Genomic DNA, 23384 nt, shown 5'->3' on the forward strand with positions numbered 1-23384 from the left:
AGAGATTACCTGGACATTAGATGGAACATGGAAGTTTGCGTTTAGGAGAATAATTAAGTTGTGCGAGTGCATTAAATGTACATTTCAACACAAGGCGATCAGCTCGTGTCGGGAAAAACTCCATGCCCCCAGAAAGCATCTGGTTATTAGCCCTAATCACGCCATTCCTTTTCCCCTCATGACATTATCAATGTAGCAAATGGAATTTAATTATTTATGAAGTGATTGATTGATACAAGTGTGTCCTATATAAATACGATTTCATGGATCTGGAGAACAGTGAGCATTCTGTTATGCAGGTAGAATTACCAGCAGTTCAATGAACCCCGTTCCTGTCTTGTGGAACTTTGGCACGAACGCTGGTCGAGCTGGTTGAATGTTTGGAAAGCTGTGGCTCGTGATCAATCGTTCATAAACAAACTACTCAGTGTTTCAGCTCGGCTGTGCTGTGACTGGGTCAGAGAGGGTAGGAGATAGTGATGGAGAAACAAGTATGGGGCATAGTGGTACAAATAAAGGAGGGAGTAGGGGTTTGAACGGGAGCGAGAGGTCTATGGAGAGAAAAGGAAATCTGAGGAGAGCAACATAGCTTCTCGCGCTCTCCAGGCTGTATCACATCCAGAAGTGATTGGGAGTCCCATAGGGCGGCGCACAATTGGCTCAGCGTCGTCCAGGTTTGGCCGGGGAAGTCCGTCGTTGTAAATAAAAATGTGTTCTTAACTGACTTGCCTAGTTAAATTTTAAAAAATAGAGGCAGTTCGGAGGTAGAAAGTGCTGATAAAGTGCAAGACGCGCTGGGAGCATAAAGTGATTCTGAAGTTTAGGGAGGAAAGGGAAGTTGGGGCGATGAGTCCGATAAGATTGACGGCTGTTATAACATAGTTGATTGGGGGAAGTTGTCAATGCTAAATTGTTAAGAGATGGGAACTTGTTGGTGTTCTGTAAGGACATGGCACAGAGGGAAAAAGCTCTCCGAGTGAAGGTGGTGTCAAGCAGCTGAACTGATCAAGCAGGGAAGCAGTGGATTAAAGGGGTGATAACAGGGGTTCCTGTGAGTGTTAGCACTAAAGAGGTAAGGGACAATTTGAGAGGAGGCGTTCTAGTGGATGTTCAAAGGTTGTAAGCAGGAAGGGGTGGAGTTAGGGTAGATAGAATATATACGTTATTATGTGAGGGCGTATGTGCCGAAGCCTTTAAGAGGTTATAACTGCCAGAGGTTTGGGCATGTGGCAACAGCCTGTAAAAAGAAAAAGAGGTGTGCCAGGTGTGGAGGGGAGCTTGAGTATGGTGTACAACCAAAGTGCTGCAGCTGTCGGGGTACTCATAGTGTGGCATATAGTGGGTGTGAGACTATGAAGCAGGCAGTGGAGGTGCAACAAGTGAGAGTGGAGGGAGGGGTGTCATATGGGGCAGTGATGGTGGTCCAGGGTGATATAGGTTTAAAAGGAGAGATGGGTAGGAGCATCGAGACTGGGGATTACTGGGCAGGTGGGAGACGATATGGTATACTGTACATAGATAAGAGAAAGCTGGTGACATTCATAGCAGGAGCTGTCAATAGCACTGCTAAAGTAGAGTCTAAAACAGTAAGGATTCAGCTAATAGTGAAAGCTGCTGGGAGACATCTGAGTATGACAGGGTTGACATTGGAAGAAGTTCGAGATGACCTCAATCAGCTGAGGGTGGAGTCATGTATTACTGGATCTTAGTTATGGTGGTAGTACTACAATGGAAGGCTGTTAGCTAATGGGCAGGAGTTCAAGCAGTTCATCGTAGATATGCCAGCCAAGCCTGATGTGATTTGTCTGCAGGAAACATGGCTCAAACAGAATGTGGAGTTTATCATACAGGGATATGTTGTGGTTTCGTAGGGACAGAGATGTAGGGGGAGGGGGATGTGCCACCTTCATAAGGCAAGGACTTTCCTACAGGATGCTAGGCAGAGGTATTGGAGGTGTGGTTGAGAGGAGGGGTGATAGTGGTAGTGAACTACTGCAAACCGTGTCAGATATTGGACCTGGAAGTGGTGAAGAGGGTGCAGGGCTAGGATAGAAGTAAGGTAATGGGGTGTGGGGATTTTAATTCCCACAACACGCTCTGGGGGGATGGATGGATGGAAATGGCCAAGTGATGGAAAATATGCTAGAAATGAAAGATCTGGTGTGCCTGAATGATGGCAGAGGGACCAGGATTGATGTAGCCACAGGGAAAGAGTCTGCCTTGGACCTCACGCTGGTATCTAGTGCAATGGCAGGAAACTGTGAGTGAGAGGTATGGGAGGAGTTGACAGTAGGGAGTGGTCTTTACCCCATGGTATGCACAGTAGGCCGGATGGAGGATGTGTTGTCAGTGGACGGAGTAGGCAGGTGGGTGTTTGGAAGGGCAAAGTGGGATCAGTTTCAGGAGCTGAGTGAGCAGGTGATGGCTCGGGTGGATATGGGAGGGGATGTGGATAATATGAATAACTGGGTGAGAACAGCGTTAGTGGAGGCAGCTACTGAGGCTATACCTAAGAGTTCGGGGAGGAGGAGGAAAGCAGTCCCATGGTGGACGGAGGAGTAGGAACAGAACATTTAGAGTACTGAAAAGGACTCACACCTTGTATGTAGGGGTATGGGGGAGGATAAGTAGGGTCTGAAGGGAGTGGGATTATCCAGTGTTGGTGAGTGGGAAGGATGTGGCAGTAACAGATGAGGAGGCAGAGATGATGGACAAAGCGTTTGTCCAAGTGCGTAGCTCGGCAAATTTGTCAGAGGAGGGGCACAGAGAGAACCAGAGAGGAGCATCCTGAAGTGCTGGATAGGAGGGAGGATGTTCAGTTGAAGTCGGAAATGTACACAGACTTAGGTTGGAGTTATTAAAACTCGTTTTTCAACCACTCCACACATTTCTTGTTAGTAAACTAAAGTTTTGGCAAGTCGGTTAGGACATCTACTTTGTGCATGACACAAGTCCTTTTTTCCAACAATTGATTACAGACAGATTATTTCACTTATAATTCACTGTTTCACAACTCCAGTGGGTCAGATGTTTACATACACTAAGTTGACTGTGCCTTTAAGCAGAAGCTTCTGATAGGCTAATTGACACTATTTGAGTCAATTGGAGGTGTACCTGTGGATGTATTTCAAGGCCTACCGTCAAACTCAGTACCTCTTTGCTTGACATCATGGCAAAATCAAAAGAAATCAGCCAAGACCTCAGAAAAAAAATAGTAGACCTCCACAAGTCTGGTTCATCCTTGGGAGAAATGTCCAAATGCCTGAAGTTACCACGTTCATCTGTACAAACAATAATACGCAAGTATAAACACCATGGGACCACGCATCCGTCATACAGCTCAGGAAGGAAACGTGTCCTGTCTCCTAGAGATGACTGTACTTTGGTGTGAAAAGTGCAAATCAATCCCAGAACAACAGCAAAATACCTTGTGAAGATGCTGGAGGAAACAGGTACAAAAGTATCTATATCCACAGTAAAACGAGTCCTATATCGACATAATCTGAAAGGTCGCTCGGCAAGGAAGAAGCCACTGCTCAAAAACCGCCATAAAAAAGCCAGACTACAGCAACTGCACATAGGGACAAAGATCATACTTTTTGGAGACATGTCCTCTGGTCTGATGAAACAAAAACATAACTGTTTGGCCATAATGACCATCATTATGTTTGGAGGAAAAAGGGGGAGGCTTGCAAGCCGAAGAACACCATCCCAACAGTGAAGCACGGGGGTGGAAGCATCATGTTGTGGTGGTGCTTTGTTGCAGGAGGGACTGGTGCACTTCACAAAATAGATGGCATCGTGCGGGAGGAAAAGTATGTGGATATATTGAAGCAACATCTCAAGACATCAGTCAGGGAGTTAAAGCTTGGTCGCAAATGGCTCTTCCAAATGGACAATGACCCCAAGCATACTTCCAAAGTTGTGGAAAAATGAAAAATGGCTTAAGGACAACAAAGTTAAGGTATTGGAGTGGCCATCACAAAGCCCTGACCTCAATCCTATAGAAAATGTGTTGGCAGAACTGAAAAAGCGTGTGCAAGCAAGGAGGCCTACAAACCTTACTCAGTTACACCAGCTCTGTCAGGAGGAATGGGACAAAATTCACACAACTTAATGTGGGAAGCTTGTGGAAGGCTACCTGAAATGTTTGACCCAAGTTAAACATTTTAAAGGCAATGTTACCAAATACTAATTGAGTGTATGTAAACTTCTGACCCACTGGGAATGTGATGAAAGCTGAAATAAATCATTCTCTCTACTATTATTCTGACATTTCACATTCTGAAAAAAAAAGTGGTGATCCTAACTGACCTAAGACAGGGACTTTATACTAGGATTAAATGTAAGAAATTGTGAAAACCTGAGTTTAAATGTATTTTGCTAAGGTGTTGTATGTAAACTTCCGACTTTAACTGTAAATAATGTGTTGAATGTACCATTAACTACCAGGCAATTAGAAGGAGGCAGTAGTGGGACCAATCCGGAAACCAGGGAAGGACCCAACGAGGCCAACAAGCAATCGGCCTATAGCTTTAACACCACATGTGTGTAAGATTATGGAACATATGAATAAGGAGAGGCTAACGTACCTACTGGAGAGCACAGGTATAGTATCACCACATCAGAGTGGGTTCAGGAAGGCAAGAGGAACTATGGACCCAGCGCTCTGCTTCGAAGCAAGGAAAGCTCAGGTAAACAAGGAGACTGTTGTAGCTGTCTTTTTTGATGTGGCGATGGCGTATGATATGATGTGGATATGTTAATGAAGTTTGTTAATGAAGTCTAATATTATGGGGGTAGGAGGAAGAACGAACAACTGGGTAAAGGATTTCCTGTTTGGAAGGTCGATCCAGGTGATGGTGGGAAAGTCACTATCGGGCAGCTACCTGGTAGATAACGGTACACCACGGGGGAGCGTGATTAGTTGTTCTCAATGATGTTTACTCTCAGGTACAGACGGACATTGGGAGGTCGTTATTTGCAGATGATGGGGACTTATGGAAGAGGGGAAGAAATGTGCCATGCATAGTCAGGAAGTTACAGGAAGCAAGTGAGGAGGTAGAGCAGTGGGCATTAATGTGGGGATTCAGGTTCTCTGTAGAGAACTCATAACAGTGTTCTTTACCAGGAGAAAGGTGGGACATGAGGTATGCTTGACGTTATATGGGAGAAACTTGGAAAGGGTGGGGGCCTTCAGGTTCCTTGGGTTAAACTTTGACACCAGACTGACCTGTGCGGAACACATTGAGAGAGTGGTGAGAAAGTGTAAGAAGGTGCTAAATGTGATGCGCTATCTGACGGGGAAGGAGTGGGGGAGGCATTCCTCAATAAGGACCATGTATGTTGCATTGATCTGATCTGTAATAGACTATGACAGTATATCGTATGGTTCGGCAGCCTGGACCTCATTGGACTACAGGTGGAGATGGGGGATATGCCATTGCAGATTATGAGACAGCAGCTGGGAATGAATTATTACAGGGGACATGGGGTGTCTCATCCTGCAAAAGGGATTTTACAAGCATACTGGGAACATGAGCGAATACAGAACACAAGCTTTGGGTTGGGTGGGTAATATCCAGGCGGAGGAGATGGGACTGTATGGAAGGGAGTTTAGTCCAACGGGAGCTATACCATGGCTACTCCCAGAGTCGCCTCTTCTACAAGTAAATGAAAGTGTCTAGTTTGAGAACCAAACAGACGCCTCACAAGTCCTCAACTGGTAGCTTCATTAAATAGTACCCGCAAAACACCAGTCTCAACGTCAACAGTGAAGAGGACATTTCAAAGTGACCCCAAACCTTTGAACGGTAGTGCACGTTTACATGAAGTGGTTTGTAAATTAATACTGCACAAAATTGTTTTTTTCCCCAGGTTATTTGATCAAGAATTCATCTTGCAGGATTCAATGGTTGGAATTGTAAGAGTTGTTGCCTTGTCCCTTTCTCTGTGATTGTCATTCTGGAATCCAGAAAGAACCAAACCCTGTCCACAAACATTTACATCATAAGGTGCAACGTTATGGGCAACTACCTTTTTTTGCCAAAGCAGAGATGCTGAAAAAATTTGTTTACCTAAGCTACAGATGTCTATATAGGTCCACTAATACTAGTAAAGGCCCAGTGCACTACTTTTGTGAAGAGAAAAAAACAATCCAAATATATATACATATAAATATATATATTTTTTTAATTCTGATTTTTCATGGGATGCTGCAGCACCCTCAGCACCCCTACTTCGCGCGGCTATGCGTATTCCCAAATACTTCTCTGCAGCTGCCACCACAACAAGATTCCCCCTCACAACCTCAATCAAAGGAGCTCATTGTGCCAGCAATGCGCCTTGTTCCATAGCAGAAAGCCTCCACACCCAGGCCCAGGTAGACACTCATATCCTTCTTGACAGGTCATTGTGCTACACTACTTTGTGCATGCATGTAGACCAAGTGTAATCTGCTGTGCTCCTTCTTTCTGCCAGTGACCCCCCTGATGTTCAATTTAAACTCACCCAGCTAATTGCCATGCACACTGGTCAGATTGACCAGCAGATTACCTTTGCCTGTTAGAGGAGGAGGTGGCGAGAGAAGTGCAAGAGAATGTAGAAGTTGCGGATTCAGAGGTCCCACCTGCACTTTTCAGGCAGCAGACCAATGGAAGCCTCCCCAGCAGATGTGGCCTGAGGGATAGACATTGTCCTCTATCCGGAGGCAGCCCCACAGAGCAGGGGCAGGTGGTGCACAGTGGCCAGGCTAGCTATGGATCCCAACAGGAATACGTCGCCTCTCAAGAGCGGGTGCCTGCAGCTGGGTGAGCCCAGCGTCCACTCACCCACTCAAAAGCATTGCAAACAAGGCAAGGATGATGTGAGTGATTTGGATGACTTCGCAGAGGAACCTGCTCCTCGTGGGGGTGTGCATCCTACCTCCACCCCCAGAAGGGCAATGTTATAAGGGAAATGTGGAGTGATAAGGAATCTTTATCTCACTCTCCTAATATGCCTTTGAAGATAGCATCAGCACTGGAAAGAAGAGGATGTGGATGCCCAAGGAGTGTGTGGAAGCAGGGGTTTCCCACTATGGTGAGGGCAACTGGGAAAAAATCAGGTCGTCTTACCCCTTTGCTCGATGCTCTTCCATCCACATAAAGGACAAATGGAGGCCCATAAAGAAGTAAAAATTGGTATGAGTTGTGGAGAAGGGCCTATGGCTTAGCGCTAAAAGCAGGAAGGAAGGAGGATTCTATCCAGTTATTTCAAGTTCAGTTCAGATTTTCCCGGAAAGAGGGGTAATGAAGGTTTCATTAAAATGATTCAGTGAGGGTTGTTAACTTAGGAACAGTATATGTTCAAAATATGTCAAAAGTTTAGAACTATCTATCAAGTTCAGATGGGTGGGTGGGGGACACATTTCATGAATATTTATGAGTCTCGACATAGAACCCGTCAGGTGATTGGTTGAGCCTTCTTGAGTGTGTGATGTGAAAATCACGCACCCAAAAAGGCTCAACTAATCACCCGACATGTCGAGACTCATGAACATTCATAAAATTGACATTGCTTATGCCTGGCTCTACTAGCTGAAGTTTGGAGAAGCGGAAATGTTGCTTGAATCTGAAAGTGCAGCAAGTGAAGGTTGTGAAAGTGAATGGAAAGCAGTGAAATCAAAAAAATTGAACGAAACAAGCAACAGATGTAGTGGAATAAAAGGGTCGGTCCAATACTGCATTTCTTCTTGGACTGATCAAATGACCCATGGGAACTCCCCTTCACGCGATGTGATTGAGATGCTTAATATCAAAGAGGTTTACAGTCGCACACCCTTAATGTACCCACGTGACCTGTCACTATAAAAGGCGGTGTGGCGTTACATACTGTATTTTCTTCACTCTCACATTTGTGTTTTTCATTACTAGATTGCTATTAAATCCCCTTTAGATTACTTTCTAACTGTTACGATTCTTCAATGACTTGAGGAGGTGCTGCGAGAAGTACATTTGATCTAATCTGTCTCTCTCTCTCGTTATTGTGCCTCCCCATACGAGCTAACTTTTATTGCTTTTTGTTGGGCATTTTTCATCCTTGTGTTAGCTAACTAGATTTACCTCAGAAGTTAGCTCGTAGCTAGCTAGCTAAATTAGCCATACATAGCTTGTTGTAGCTGTTGTTGGCACTTGTTGACCTGCGGTGTAGTGCCAGTCCCCACTTGACTGCCAAACCAGCCCGTTGATCCAGTATTACCAATCCCTCGCTTGGAGTTTTGCTGTGATCACGGAGCTCAGCGGTGCTGGAGGCTACCGGTTCTCTCTTGACCAAGTCCACCAACGCTAAGACTGACAGTTCACTCTTGGGAGTTTCGAACTCGGACCTTGATACATATTTAGACAGGAGTCTCAATTCTCTCGAAGCATCCAAAGCAGATACCGAGGCAATCGAAGCATACACCAAGACACATCGAGACAAAATCTATGTTTTGTTACCTTTTTCTTGGAATACACTTCTCTTGTGTGAAAATCCGTTCTTTGCACAATGGTTCAGTGCTGTACACAGGATGTCATTCCACCCATGTCAAGTGTGAAAAACAACTCCCAGCCTCGGATGATCACAAACCTTGGGTAACAGGGTAGCAGCACTTGCATTTACTCTTAGAAATTCAAACCGAGAGCATTGAAATCTCGACTTCCACACTTTGGGGGCAGAGCTGTGAGGCAGACACATTCTCATCAGATCAATGATCATTCTAAACGCTCCAGTCCCAGTGATGGTTGACCAGAAAATATCCTTGTCTGAAATCTTTAATAAGAGGGCAAGCAGAAATCTCAATGTGGAGAATGCTTCTCCTGCCATGGCATCCACATCCAAGTTTGATGAATTCAGTTCTTCCAAGACTGAGTGCATGAGCTCCAATGCACTTGGAGCACACCAAATGACAGAACCCCTGCCATGCCAAGCGTGTGCACTTGCTTAGCTACAGTTTATGGTGCAGATGAAAATGGTTATGGCCATTTCCCCCATATGGACAAATAATTTGCTTTTCTTGTTCTACCTACTCTCCATCACAGTTCAGACCAAGAGCTGCTTAACAAACGATGCAGGGTATCTGATTGCTTCCTACGCAGGACATATGACAGCACATTGTCAGCCGCTCGGCTTAGCAATTGAGCAGCAAGACTGCCCTTATATCAAAAGGAGATGCAGGTACGCTGCTCCGCAAACTACGATGCTGAGACCGTTAAATAACTGTCTACAGTTAGGCCTGCTCATCTAATGCCTAAACGGCAATGCTCAGACATTTGGAAAATCATTGGCAACACAGTGAGTTGCACGGCGCCGCCAATGGTTTGCGCAGTCCAGGGTGTACCCATATCACCTGGCCAGACATTTGGCCCAGCAGCGGCACACCTCCTCCAAGTGTCTAAGGAGGACAGAGAAGCAAAGATGGAGCTTCAGCGCCGCATTCCAATGCCTAGAATGCATCAACCAGCAAACCATTACTCCTGTCCAAGGGCCCCAACTGGGATCCCAAGAAACCAGGTTCAGAATCACGCTGCACCTGTCAGGAGTGGAGGAACAGACACTCTCAGTCCTACCGAAGAGGTGGAGCGCAGCATCACCAAAGAGGCAGAGGTGCACCATATGCAGGCCGCATCCCCTCGGCACCACAGCACGCAGTGCCTCGGACTCTCTAGCGCAACCCCGTTTCCTCGAGCACCACCTTTCCAGCTGGAAAAGGTCAACTGCGGTGTTACGCATTCTAACACAATGCTATGCACTACAATTTTGTCAGTGACCCCCACACTTCAGGGGTGTCTTGAAAACAACAGCTCACAACCCTGCTCAAAGCAAACACTGCTCAGAAATCTCCTTGCTCCTTGAGAAGCATGCAATCAAATAGGTAGAACCAATGCAGCCAAACTGCGGGTTCTACTCAATCAAAGTCCTACGTCCAATCTTGGACCTAAGGTGTCTGAATCGTCATCTTTCAGCACTTCACTTCAAAATGCTGTCAATCAAAACCATCATTCAGTCAGTACAACCAGGCAATTGGTTCACCACAGTTGACCTGAAAGACACACGCTTTCTTATCAAAATTCTACTAGCACACAGAAAATACTTGAGATTTGCCTTCGAAAAACTTTCACAAAGTGCATAAGAGCAGCATAAGCTCCCCTTTGCCAAGCAGGAGTAAGGGTCCTGAACTACTTAGACGATTGGCATGGGTCAGAAAGCCAAGCTTTGGCATACACGTCCATGTTCTCACATCACCTCTCCGAGTTGGGACTAACAATGACCTTGGAAAATAGTTATCTGGACCCCACTCAGTATGTGCACTTCCTGGGCTTGACACATTCGACACTCAAATCATGCAAGCTACACTCTCTCCAGAAAGAGTGGTATCATTGACAAATTGTCTTTCAACGTTCACACTGAGAAAACAGGTGACAGTGCTAGTGAGTCAGAGGCTCCTAGGCCTCTTAGCTGCTGCAGTCCATGATGTACCGTTGGGCTTGCTCCACATGCGTCCAATACAGTGCTGGTACAAGAGACACAATCTATGTCCCAGAAGGGACAAACACAAAAAGGTAATGAGTTGCTGAAGTGCTAAGCACAACCATTGTATTGCTCTTCAAACTACCAGATGAGGTCTCCTAGGCATAGTTCACAACCGGTGACTTTGACCACAGACGCCTCCATACAGAGATGGGGAGCAGTCTTGAACCAGTCAGGGGTTCATGGTGTATGGTCAACAGCATGGACAACAGCTCACATCAACGTACTGGAGCTCAAGGGAGTTCACCTTGCACTCTAGCACTTCCTCCCAGTACTGAGAGGACAACATGTACTGATACTGAGACAACAAAACCGTGGTTGCACACATCAACCGCCCGTGCGGACTGAGGTCAATGACACTGCACCAGGTAGCAGGAGAGAGATACTCCTTTGGACAAAGAGACACCTTTCATCCCTCAGAGCAAAACACCTGCATGGGGTGTAGAATCAGGCGGCAGACTTTATCTCTAGAGGAGGCCCTCTTCCTTGAGACTGGAGGATACATTCCACAGTAGTGGAGAGGATCTGGGCACGATTCAGAACGCTGATCTGTTCACATCGCAAGACTCAACCCATTGTCCTATGTGTATCTCCATAAAGGCACCAGCAGGCCCAATCGGGGTCGTCGCCATGCTATATGTGTTTCTACCAATTCCCTTGCTCCCTCTGGTCTTGAGGAAGATCAGTCTTGAGAGTGCGCCAGTTCTACTTGTTGCTCCACATTGACCACAGCATCACTGGTTTTCAGACCTTGAACAGCTGACAACCTCTCAATCATAGGAAATCCCTATTCAAGCGGACCTCCTCTCAGAAGCGAACAGCAAGCTTTGGCACCCAAAACCCAGCATACTGAAGTTGTGAGTGTGGCCCCTGAACGTGACCACCTAATAGCTTCAGGGTTGCCGTCCTTGGTAATTGATACAATTCAGGCAGCCAGGGAATCCTCTATGCGAACGCTGGAGTCCTACTGTCTTCACTTGAGCTACAGTATGTGAGCTCTCAGTCAATACTGACTTTCTATTGGCTACTGTTTAAGCCAAGTGTGTTGAAGAATTACATGCGCTTTCTACCCATCCTTCATGCTTCTAGCAGAAAATGGATCTAAGGCAGTGCTTCGGCCAATCCAGCATTCTTACCTAAGGTGCTTTCATCATCACATGCTAACCAGCCCTTAATATTTAATTTCACCCGCCTCCCCACTCCTCACAGGAGAGTCGTGAGTTGCATACACTTTGCCCAGTTAGGGCATTGAGTGCCTATCTTCCTGCAACAAGAACTGTTTGTCAGAACAGCATTTTGTGTGTTATGGGGAGAACAGAGTGTAAACATTAAAGGTCTCCAGACCATGTGGTAGCACACTCCACCAGGTGTATGGCCACTTCATGGCCCCTGTTCAGAGGGGCCTCCATGGACTCTCTGTGTTGCTGCAAGTTGGGCAACACCCATAACTTTCATGAGGTACTACAGACTCAATGTTATGTCCACTCCACCGGTAGGGTCTGTGGTTCTGGCCATGGCATGCTCTCTCAACCCAGATAAGTGAGCATACTGTGAACCTTGTACATACTTACTTATCAACCATCAGTGAGATGGATGTTCTATACAGCGGCGTTCCACTCTTGGTGCTGTTGAACCCAATTGAAGCTTCATGTTGTATGTTCTAGCTTTCAGCTTGCTTGTGTATACGGTTGTATACCACAGTTGAAAATCTGTGTTACCATGTTGGGTAATTATATTCTGTTGCATCCTGTGGTGGATACAAGGACGTCTCAGGGACTGATCTGGACTAAGTTAAATGGTGAGTTATCCCACTTTGTTGTCCGAACAACATCTTTGGTACATACTTTCCCACCCGTTACTAAAAAGAAAGAGAACGCTGGGTTACGGATGTAACTTTGGTCCTCTGAGTAGAGTAACGGGTCGCCAAGCGTTCATGTCATTCCATCCCCTCTGTTGGGTTCAAGTGGAGTAATAGATATTGTCACAACACACCACCTTTTTATAGTGACACGTCACGTGGGTACAGTAAGGGTGTGGCATGATTTGAAACATCTTTGGTGTGAAGCATCTCAATCACATTGAGGGATTTCCCATAGGTCGTTTGGTGACCCGTTACTCTACTCAGAGAACCAAGGTTACATCCGTAACCCAACATTTTTTTGACAAGGAGGTTAATTTGGGAGATCCTTTTTACTATCGAGGACTGTGAAGAGAGCAATGGGAAAGGTGGATTCAATCAAGGTGACTGGAAGTGGCCTTGTTTTGGTTTTATTTTTAAAAATTGAACCTGTATTTAACTAGGCAAGTCAGTTAATAACAAATTCTTATTTACAATGACGGCCTACCCCGACCAAACCCGGACGATGCTGGGACAATTGTGCGCCATCCTATGGGACTCCCAAGCACAGCCGAATGTGATACAGCCTGGATTTGAACCAGTGACACCTCTTGCACTGAGATGCATCGCCTTAGACCGCTGCGGGAGCCCAATTGGTTAATTGTGTAAATGAAGAACAGAAGAAGCGTGCACTGGATCTGGCCAAATTCCCTACGTCGGAAACTGACCTTCATTGATCTTCAGAGCAGGGCACCTGCTAAAGGAGTTATATCTGGAGTCTCATTAGATATAGATGACGTGTGGGCTTACCTTATTCAGAAAATTCCAGGAGCGGTCAGTGCACATTGCCTGACCCGTGTTGTAAAAGGAGAAAAGCTTATCGATATCATTGTTGTTTGAGGGGACTCTGCACATGTGAAGCTTGGATATGTGAGGTATGAGGAGAGAGCAATTGTGCCCAAACCACTCAGTGGCCACATGTCAAATGTTTTCAGACGGGAGAAGTATGTTATTGAAGAATCTATGAAGGGAAAATGTTGCAACTGTGGTGGGGATCATACTATGGACTTCCTTGAGTGCCCTGTTAGGGTGAAAGAGGTCATGGTGTTGTTGTGGAAAGATTCTTACACAAGGACACTCAAAGTCAACCTTAAACGATTCATTGTTTATTGTCAGTGCGCTGGAGAGGTTCCAACCAACTCAATGCACCATCGTACACATGTCAATCGGGAGCTCTGCCTGGGCAGACCCAGCAGTTGTCTTATATATGGCAATACACAGATAAATTATATTTGCATGATTTAGCATAATTAATTAATCATTACCGTTTTGTTCTATTCATGTGACCGACCAATACTGTTTCATAATATGTGACAGACCAACATCTCACGAGGCTTCTCCTCTCTAAGTGGAGACCTTGAAACCAATATATTGTCTGTTCTCAAAACAATGTCTGTGTGTATAGCCAAATTGCAGCTACTGACAGTTGATTTGTACAGTCAGCCACTTGCATGAACACAGAAATTGGTTTATAGAACAGCAAATGAATAGAACATAGAAAATTGTTATAAGAAAAGCACAAACATTAAAATTACCATTACAGTGTCAAGGATCTGCGTTGTACAGCAGATCTCCTATGTGGTGAAGAGTCGAAGGGGCAAGGGGCCATGGTGCTGAAGAAGATATGGCGGTGGATGCACCACAACCAGTTGCAAATATTTTTTTACGCCAATAAAGAAATCTTGATACACTCATTGTGAAGGTGGATTTTGTAGCATTTATAGTCAGAGTTATTATTTGTACTTCCAAAAAGGTTTTGTGGATCCAAGACTTCCTGGCAGAAGCACTGCAAGGACTACTGTTGACAGAAAATGTACCACCCTCACAGGATCCTTCTGACCCTGAATCGAATTTTGCATTTTAACTGAAAAGCATGTTGATGTAGTTTAGTTAAACTTTTTTTGGTGGTTTGTATGAATATTTTTCCCCCTCTTTGGAGTCTTTGTTATCCACTTGCACAGTAGGTGGCGTAATGCACATCCAATTGTTGCAAACGCCATTCTGCCAGAGAAGAAGATGCCTGGCAAGAGTGAGGCGCGCAAGGGACGATACATATTCTAGTCACTCGTCGATTTTGTTCGTGTTATGGAAAAACGTAAACTTCATCTAAGAAATATGTTACCTGAATGCCTTTGTCCTTTACAATGGATTCACCTGCTGCAGTTTTTTTCCGGTGACTTAGTGCGATAGTTTAAAAAACTAGTTGATTTCCAGGAATATTTATGCAATATAACTGCTGTGACGAAGAAATTAGCTAGTAACGTTAGCTAGCTAACCTTGCTTCTTGTTAGCTAGGTAACGGGCAGATAAGGAATTATTTCTGCAATTGTGGTTGGCTAGTCCGTACCTAGCCGGTTAAACAATCTAGAACTGGGGACCATAATCCAAAAAGTCAAGGAAAGTCGCTTGTCGGAGAGTTTTTGAGTCCTGCGTTCTCGGCAGGGGTGTCCCACACAAAGTCAACAGTCAAGCCGGGAGAAAAACACCCCAGCTGCTAGCTACCTGGTAGCTACCACCACAACGGGCCTTGTTGCTGAGGTGACAATGCTTGAAATAATGTCTGAACACCAAGGTACGTTAAGTGTCAGTTCACATAGTAAATTGATCTAGAGTTGTTTTCTAGCTAGCGGACATGGTTGGTTTTGTTCAAGCCTCCCAGTAAAGCAACTGTTGGTTGTTAAATCACAATGTTAGTTGGTTAACGTTAGCTAACACGTCGCTATAGTTAACTAACGTTAGCTGTCAGTTAGCTAGATTGACTTAATCTGTATCAAACAGTCAATTTAGCTTGCAGAGTTTGATAAACTGTGCGTTTTTATGCAATAACGATAGATAGTGTAGCTAGTTAACGTTTGCTTAACCATGGCATTGATGTGGCTAATGTAAAATAACTGCTGGCAAGCTAACGGCAGCTAGCTAGCAAGCATAACGTTCCAACAAAATGGGGCGTAATGATTTTTGCTTTGCTAACTAACATGTCTTCAACAGTTGACTATCAGTGTTTGTTAGATTGTTACAGTAACTAGTTAGCTATATGATGCTAGCCAAGTTCAAAATTCGGGGTTGAGCCGGTTCCTCATGCCAGCTGCTAAAGCTGGCTCACAATGCATGGATGGCATGGTTCAAGTTTGTACGCTAACGTTATCCAACCTAGCCAGCTAGTTACGACTCAACATTTTCACCCCAAGCACCATGTAACAGTCTTGAATTTGTCGTTGCATCTCTATTGAAGTTATTGACCCGTTGTAAAAAAAAATATAAAGACAACATTGTTGGCGGTAACGTTAGCTAGCTGGCTAACATCGTTACTGGCGAGTAGGGTAGGTATTCACTCGTTTAGGACAACTAGCTAACATCATTGTTAGCTAGCAAACTAAACAGTCAGTCAGTACCCTTGTCTGGTTTTTCATTGCATTAGCGAGCTAACTAGTTGTTCGTTTATTCTCTCGATACATCTCTAGGCCGAACACAAATAGACAGTGGGGAGAATGAGGTTATTATAACATGAATTGAATTGTACTTTGAAGTAATGTATACTTTTTTTCATCCAAATGACTGTATAAAATGTAACCCGATTATAGCTAGCATAGTAGTTTTTTTCTTAAGTTATTGTTTTTTTTTATTATACAGATTCGTTATTGAAGTGCAAAACGGAGACTCTGGTAAGTAGACTTCCGGTGTTGTAGTCAATTTCACCTCCCCCTTAACATGACCACTCTATTTGGTGATGCATGTACGAGTTATTAGCTTGAGTCATGTATGTGTGGATCTCATTCATGTTTTGTTTACTCTTTAGCCTCCAGAGAGGAGAAAGAGGACCGTCGAAGACTTTAACAAGTTCTGCAACTTTGTCTTGGCATATGCAGGCTATATCCCCAATCCAAAAGAGGTAGGTTAACTAGGAACATCAGGACATAAACCCCGTTTCAACTGGCACTTAAAATTAGAGGCAAATTGAAGATGGCTCGAGAGAAACCCGGGCCAGCACAGCCCAGTTTTACAACTGGTGCCAGTTCGATTAGAATCGGGGCTGGTGACGCCATTACTATGCAACCACCAGCTGATCACGAGTGGATGATTACACCACGTTTAGCTAGCTCGCCTGAGCTTGTTGCTGCTTGCTAGCTCATTGTCAGGCGGTACTGCGATAGTCATACATTACACGAATTACCACCATAGCTGAATCCTTAATTAATTTGCACTACACAATACACTTATGACAAGTCAGTCTTCGAATGCTAGCTGCTAGCTACATAACGCTGGCCAGCAAATCAGAGCTGAAACACGCAAGCAAGCTAACGTGAGCTAGCAGGAATTTTAGCTGGCCAGGTCGTATTGAAAGCAAACTATCAAACCCGTCTGGTTTCCTTGTTTAACTAGCTAATAGCAAATGTCATGGCTAACAAAGGTGGAGTGTAGCTAGCTAGCTAACCTGTTGTGCTAGCGACGACGCTAACCGTTTAGCTAGCTAACGTTAGAAAGCTAAATGCATGTCTGAGTCTGTCTGGCAGGAGTATGTGGTAACGTAAATTACAGCATGGTGGGGGCGAATTAAATTATTCAACATAACTTGCTAGCTAGCAACATTAGCGAAGACTGCTAGCAATATGACATTTCTAATTTCTGAAGGAAGTGAAAACTAGTCGAGCTAGCCAACCTAGGCAAGCCCAACCCGGTTGACTTCTGTGTAGGCTTGACACGTGCCATTTTAAACAATTATTTTTTTTGGTAACTAGTGAATTTAATCCCCCGTGGAGTCCAGTTTCATAATAAACCATATGTCCCAGCTGCTTGCCGTAGTTTTGAAGAAATCGCGAAAAAACAGGCCTTATTTTATGACATTTTTCACCTCGCCAGCTCCTATTAGTTCTATTGAGCACCAACGAGCCTTCCGAATGTTCTATTTCCAGTTTGTTTTACGTCACAATGCCTGATTCCCTATTGTTGACAATGAGACCTGCCCACGTTGTTTGTAGTTAAAATGTAAACAAAAAACGTCTCATGGAACTCTTGAGGTCCTCCCAGTGTTTACTATAGGGAAATACAGGTATGTCTATTTTGTCAAATATCTCGCAATGTGTATATTTAGATTTTTTTCGAATTGGATACCATTTTAATCAGGATCCATCTCTTTGTAATTACATAAGGTTGGATAGCGTACTCTGCTATCAACGATCGCCAAGCCTTATGCAAACATAAGCACACATGGCACTATCACATTTGTTGGTGCCATTTAGGTGAAATTCAGTTCTAAGCGTCACTCCAGTCAAAAGTCTCTGCCAACGTTCGATTCCATTCATTAGCTATGGGCTCACGCTAGTGTTCCAGCTTAGGCAACGTTCTTTTGCCAATTTTTAGCCTTGGGTGAATTTTGACTCGTTCTATTGTCCATCCTACTAAGTGCCAATGAAATCTATAGAGTAGCAAGGACAAACCTGTTTTGGTGATTTTATGGCGTATCATCAAAATTAACATCACTGCACATTTTTGTACTCATTCAGCAGTTATCTGATTTAAGTACAATACCATTAGAAATTAATGTTTAAAGTTCCATTTATATTCCTAAAACGTACATTGAAAATTATGCTGTTTCTGCTTCCTGTTGACAATGCATATGGATAAATAGCCCAAACAGTTTGTCCAAATCAATAACCAATATGCAGTAACAGTTTGATGTAATCAAAACATAAAATGTATTATCTAAACATGTTCAACAATAGTAATCATATCACTTTTTTATATTTAACGAGCACCGTATAAACTGCATATGCACCCAAAACACTTGACAAATGGCAATAAATCACTCATCGATTGGGGGGATGCATTGTTGAAACTACCACTACTCAAAAAACACATGGAAACTCAAGATATTTATTTTACCTAACTGACCACCCCCAGAACAGTCAACTACATTTTTGAATGTTGTATTTTGATATCAGAATCACCAAAACTGAAAGAGAAATGCATCACTGTTTTGTCAATCACTCATCGATTATCACGTTGAAATCAATTGCCAGGGGGGCTAGGGAAGGTTGCAGATACTGTTAACTAAAACAGCTCAAAAACCTAATGGAATCACTGGTTAGAGGACAATTTGTAGAAGACTGCTCGCTACATTTTGAACACTTTATGTTAATCACTTCCATCGATATCAAGCTGAAATCATTAGAACGTGGCAAATGTTTGGTGTGCAGCGCTGTTTAAACTTACACTATTCAAAGGCCACACGGGAACTTAGATTTACCTAATACATGGTTGGTTAGATTAGAACTTGAAGGCATATACAGTTGAAGTCGGAAGTTTACATACACCTTAGCCAAATACATTTAATTTTCACAATTCCTGATATTTAATCCTAGTAAAAAAAAAATCTCTGTTTTTAAAACGGTTAGGATCACCACTTTAGTGCCTTGTTGTGAACACAATGCATGGTTTTATTCTGTACAGGCTTCCTTTTTACTGTCAATTATGTTAGTGTTGTGGATTGTAGTGACTGGGTGTATTGATACAACATCCAAAGTGTAACTTCACTACGTTAAAAAAAATATATATATACTGCTCGACTGAGGGACCTTACAAATAATTGTGGGGTACAGAGATGAGGTAGTCATAAAAAAAATAATGTTAAACCACTTGACTTTTTAAGCAAATGTTTACTCCTGAACTGATTTAGGCTTGCCAAAACAAAGGGATTAACTCAAGGTGTTTCAGCTTTCCATTTTTAATTTATTTGTATAAAAACATCTAAAATTGGTATAATGGGGTATTGTGTGTAGGCCACATACCAAAAAAACTACATTTAATCCACGCTAGAGCGTGATGCGGTAAGAACATCCCTGCCGGCCAAACCCTCCCCTGACCTGGATGACGCTGGGCCAATTGTGCGCTATCTTATGGGTCTCTCGGATTGCGGCCGGCTGCGACAATCGGGACCGAACCAGGATCTCTAGTGGCACAGCTAACACTGCGGTGCAGTGCCTTAGACCACTGCGCCACTCGGGAGGTCCAGCCCATAGAAAGTAATTGAATAATACATTCTTAAATGGCAAAAAGGACAGTAAAAAAAAAAGGAAACAAGGTTTTGACGTCTGTCCAAAACCTAGGAGATATTAAAAAAACAACGGAGAAAAAGAAGTCTTGACATTCGTAGAGCAAAATGGAGAATCTCCCCTTTCTACAGTGGGGTCCCATTTAGTTTGTAGCCCAAACGGTTCGGACGCTACCAAACAGAAGTTGGCACATTGATGGTAGAATTCAGATGAGTCTCCTGATGCTTGTGGGGGTTGTAGAGCAAAACGGAGATCACTTCGTGTTCATGAGTCCCTTTTCCATAGTTGTCGTAATAGTTTGAACACTACAGACGTTTACACGAGCAGACAGAATTTTCTTTTTTTTTTAACTGTGTGTGGTTGTGATTATATAATTGTATTTATTTTTTGGTGGATATCTCATGGTCTGACAAACACCACGCTGCTACCTTTAACCGCAGATGCGGAAGTGTGACACTGGCTGAAGAGGTGGATTGAGACTCATCCAATGCAAAAAACAATATCTATCTTATACTGACTGATTTTGATGGATAATTTTATGTAACACAGATTGATGCACCGGTGTGTCAATCAACTCTAGGGGGTTAAGTAACATTTATAACCCTATGCATCAAGTATGGTTTGCCCTATACTGTTTATCTTCCTCATTGGTCTTTCTCTACATCTGTGGCTGTGTAGGAAGGTCCGTGGTCGCCAGCGTCCTCCAGCTCCCCACACAGCTCAGGGGCATCGGGGGAAAGTGGAAGCGGCGGCAGCTCTGGGGGGGCCAGCTGGGGAGACGGAGGCAATGACCTGCACACCATCCACACGTTCGTCCACAAGGCTCGTGCCAACAAGGGTAAGAGCATGCGCCACATGCACTCGGACAGCTCCCTGCTGGACAAGATGCGGCTGAAAGACTCTTTGTACGACAGCCAGGCTGCCAGCAAGGCAGAGCGCAAGAAGGACAAAAAGCTCAAAAAGTTGTCAATGGGTTCCGCCATTGGTGGTGCGGCTGACAGCGGGAGCAGTGGCGGTGAGAAGAGGGCCCGCATCAAGCGCAGCAAAAATCCCAAGCAGCCCAAAGCCCTCAAGAAGCTTAAGAGCTCGGCCACCCAAAGTGAGACAGACTCTGAGACCGGCCACGCCCACCCCGGGGAGCGCTCGGTCCAAGAGCACCTGACAGGGCACAGTGTCTCCTCCCCAGGGATGCAGGGGCTGGCCAAGATGCAGGCAGGGATGCAGGGGCTGGCCAAGATGCAGGCGGAGGAGTCCAACCGGGACGCAGAGATAAGTTCGAGCGAAGGTGAGACATGGATAGCCGACGAGGACATCATGGTGGAGTCAGGTAAGCGATTTCATACTGACCACGCCATGGACAAGAAAGCACAATTTTTATTTTTTTGCTGTAAATGTGTGTGCCCTGTCATTTCCACGCAAAAAAGCCTGATCACTTCACTTCAGCTTTTCTAAGTGTATGGCTACTGTTTTCTGGCAATATGCTTTGCTGCTTGGCTTACAATGGATCGATATTAGTGCACTGACCTGTTCCCTGAGGTCTAAACCAGAGGCTCATACAAGGTTTGCTTTTCTTGGGCATAAATAAGGGAAAATGTGTTATTTTAATTTGAACCTGCTTGGTAACAATAGGTACTTTATTGTATTTGTTATAAGTCACTGAGGAATAATAAATGGGTCATAATTATGTAAATCTGTTGTTTCTATGTAGTTCCTCAGTAAACGCCATGTAATTAGGGGGCCATAAATTAAAACCTCTGTAAACAAACAGTTGAAGAGCTTTTTCTTTTTGAAAACCTTTGCCCCTGTAAGGTGCCCACTGAACCCATCCCTGTTTGTCCCACTGAGGTGCCCCCTCTTACCTCTCTTCTCCCTCCTTCCCTGCCCAGGTGATGACTCTTGGGACTTGATCACCTGTTACTGCGGCAAGCCGTTTGCGGGGCGACCGATGATCGAGTGCAACCAGTGCGGAGTGTGGGTCCATCTGTCTTGCGCCAAGATCAAGAAGTCCAACGTCCCTGACATCTTTTACTGCCACAAGTGCAGGGACACGCGACGGTCGGGGCCAAAGAAAGACCCCTAAAGATAGAGGGGTGAGAGGGACAAAATCCCTCTTATATCCCTTTTCAATCTACCCTTTTTTTCTGTGTACTATTACAACCAAGTTCTTTTCTGCAATGCCAACAGCTGATTGTTAACCCTCATCTGGACGGCAACTGTATTGTTAGTTTTTTTTCTGGGTGTTTTTTTTGACAATCACCATCCCCACTTATTCATGTAGGTTCTTTGTCACGTTCTGCCTCTGTGAAAACTACTAAAACAGGAAGACATTGGAAGGAGATCTTTTTATTATCTGTAACATACAAATAGACACTCTTTTGCTCAGTAGTCTTAGTAAATTGAGACTGGGTTCCTTTTTTTTCCTTTATTGAAATGCTAAGGCAACCGTACAGAGATCCATTTCCTGGCTTTTACATTAAGGTCATAGCATAAGGTGCATCACAAGGTATAGATAATTATTTATTTAGGACATTTGATGGGCTGCTTTTCTGTCAACGTTCAAAGGAAAAAGCGAGCATTTTATAATGGTACATCCACTTTTGTCAGACCCTCTGTAACCAGTGTTCAATGCGACTGCCACACCATGGCAGAGGCACAACAAAAAAATATTTTTTAGGTCTAGAAAGGGTCTCTCGTGTTGTTTTTATTTTTTATTAGTTTCTGTCTATTACACTCAGTACCGCTTGCCACAGTGTTAAGCCCCTATAGGATTTCTCTCATTAGAGGTTTTCTGATTGAAACGATACCATATCAAATTTGAAATGTTCAATCTATTCCATAGAAATATGCACAAACTTGTGCTACAACAGTGCACTAAAAGTCAAGCCCAAACCAAACACCCCTTTTTTTGTGGTTATTTCATTTGAAAGTTAATTGCTTTTGGCAATTGCTAATACACTAACTTTTAAACTAAGGACTGTGCTTTAAAGTTTTTAGATCCAGCCCATAACCAGTAAATATATATATTTTTTAAAGATATTTTTTTTGTCAACTGGTGCAGTATAAGCTTTGAGGAGTGGGTCAACATCTGCTACATCACCACTTGATTACTTTGAGTTCTCTCTGCATGACAATGGAATACCATGACTACCTTTGGTTGCGGTTTGACTTGGCGACAGACTTCAAAGTCCTCCAATGCTTGTTCTGTGCTTTTTTTGTTGTTTTTATTCACATTTGTGCGTTTTGTTTTTCATTAGAGACTTCTGGTTTGGGAGATTGATGTGATTGTTGTAAACTGTTGTGACGGAAAAAGTTGGAGCCACTTCACCTTGTAGAAGTGGCTTGAACATCTTTTTGCATGAATGGTTGTAAAAATATATATTTTGTATTTCTTTCATGTTATCATTTTTTGTTTGTTTAAATGCTCAGAAAATGCTAGTTGAGATTTGTTTCCAAATCAGAGAACATACAAATCCCTCACCCTCATAATTCTCATTCGTGAAACAAAGTAGACTGTTTGTATTGTACAGAAAAGTAAGTTGATATCACCAGAGTTGTGGCAGGTCCTTTTATGTTGGTTGGTTTTACCTTGCTTTTTGTTGGTGGGAGAGTCATGTTTAGTCCCCAAAAAGCAAATGCACTCTCTCCACCACCCTTCCCTTCGATTCTCTGTATATACCCTGTTCTTCGATAACTGTACATATTTGAAAGTGAAAAGAGAGGAAAAGAAAGCCTAGCAGATGTTATATTTTCGGCCTCTGGTATTGTTTTTCTTTAACTGTAGCTTGAAAAATAAAACCTTTTTTGGGGATCACCTGTTCTCTTGTTTTTCCCCAATATATATGTGACTTTGGTAAATATAAGGAATGCATTTTATTGATGTTAGGCACACA

The 23384-nt window shown here is 43.7% G+C and overlaps 1 protein-coding gene across 1 annotated transcript; it reads left to right on the top strand.

The window, feature by feature from the left end:
* The first annotated feature begins 14421 nt into the window (after nt 1–14421).
* Nucleotides 14422–23302, top strand: LOC118368700 (PHD finger protein 23B-like). Its single transcript, XM_035753012.1, has 5 exons — nt 14422–15017; nt 16076–16107; nt 16242–16334; nt 20173–20821; nt 21381–23302. Exons 1-5 carry the CDS (start codon nt 14990–14992, stop codon nt 21572–21574), a joined length of 996 nt encoding a protein of 331 aa, XP_035608905.1. The 5' UTR covers nt 14422–14989; the 3' UTR covers nt 21575–23302.
* Nucleotides 23303–23384: the final 82 nt, after the last annotated feature.

This window comes from Oncorhynchus keta, chromosome 35 (assembly GCF_023373465.1).
Source record: "Oncorhynchus keta strain PuntledgeMale-10-30-2019 chromosome 35, Oket_V2, whole genome shotgun sequence".
NCBI lineage: Eukaryota > Metazoa > Chordata > Actinopteri > Salmoniformes > Salmonidae > Oncorhynchus > Oncorhynchus keta.

Excerpts from the sequence above, each read along its gene's own strand:
- LOC118368700 (XM_035753012.1), top strand. The coding sequence starts at position 14,990 with ATGCTTGAAATAATGTCTGAACACCAAG. Across the intron at positions 15,018-16,075 it reads AATAATGTCTGAACACCAAG|ATTCGTTATTGAAGTGCAAA; the intron begins GTACGTTAAGTG and ends TTTATTATACAG. Across the intron at positions 20,822-21,380 it reads GGACATCATGGTGGAGTCAG|GTGATGACTCTTGGGACTTG; the intron begins GTAAGCGATTTC and ends TTCCCTGCCCAG.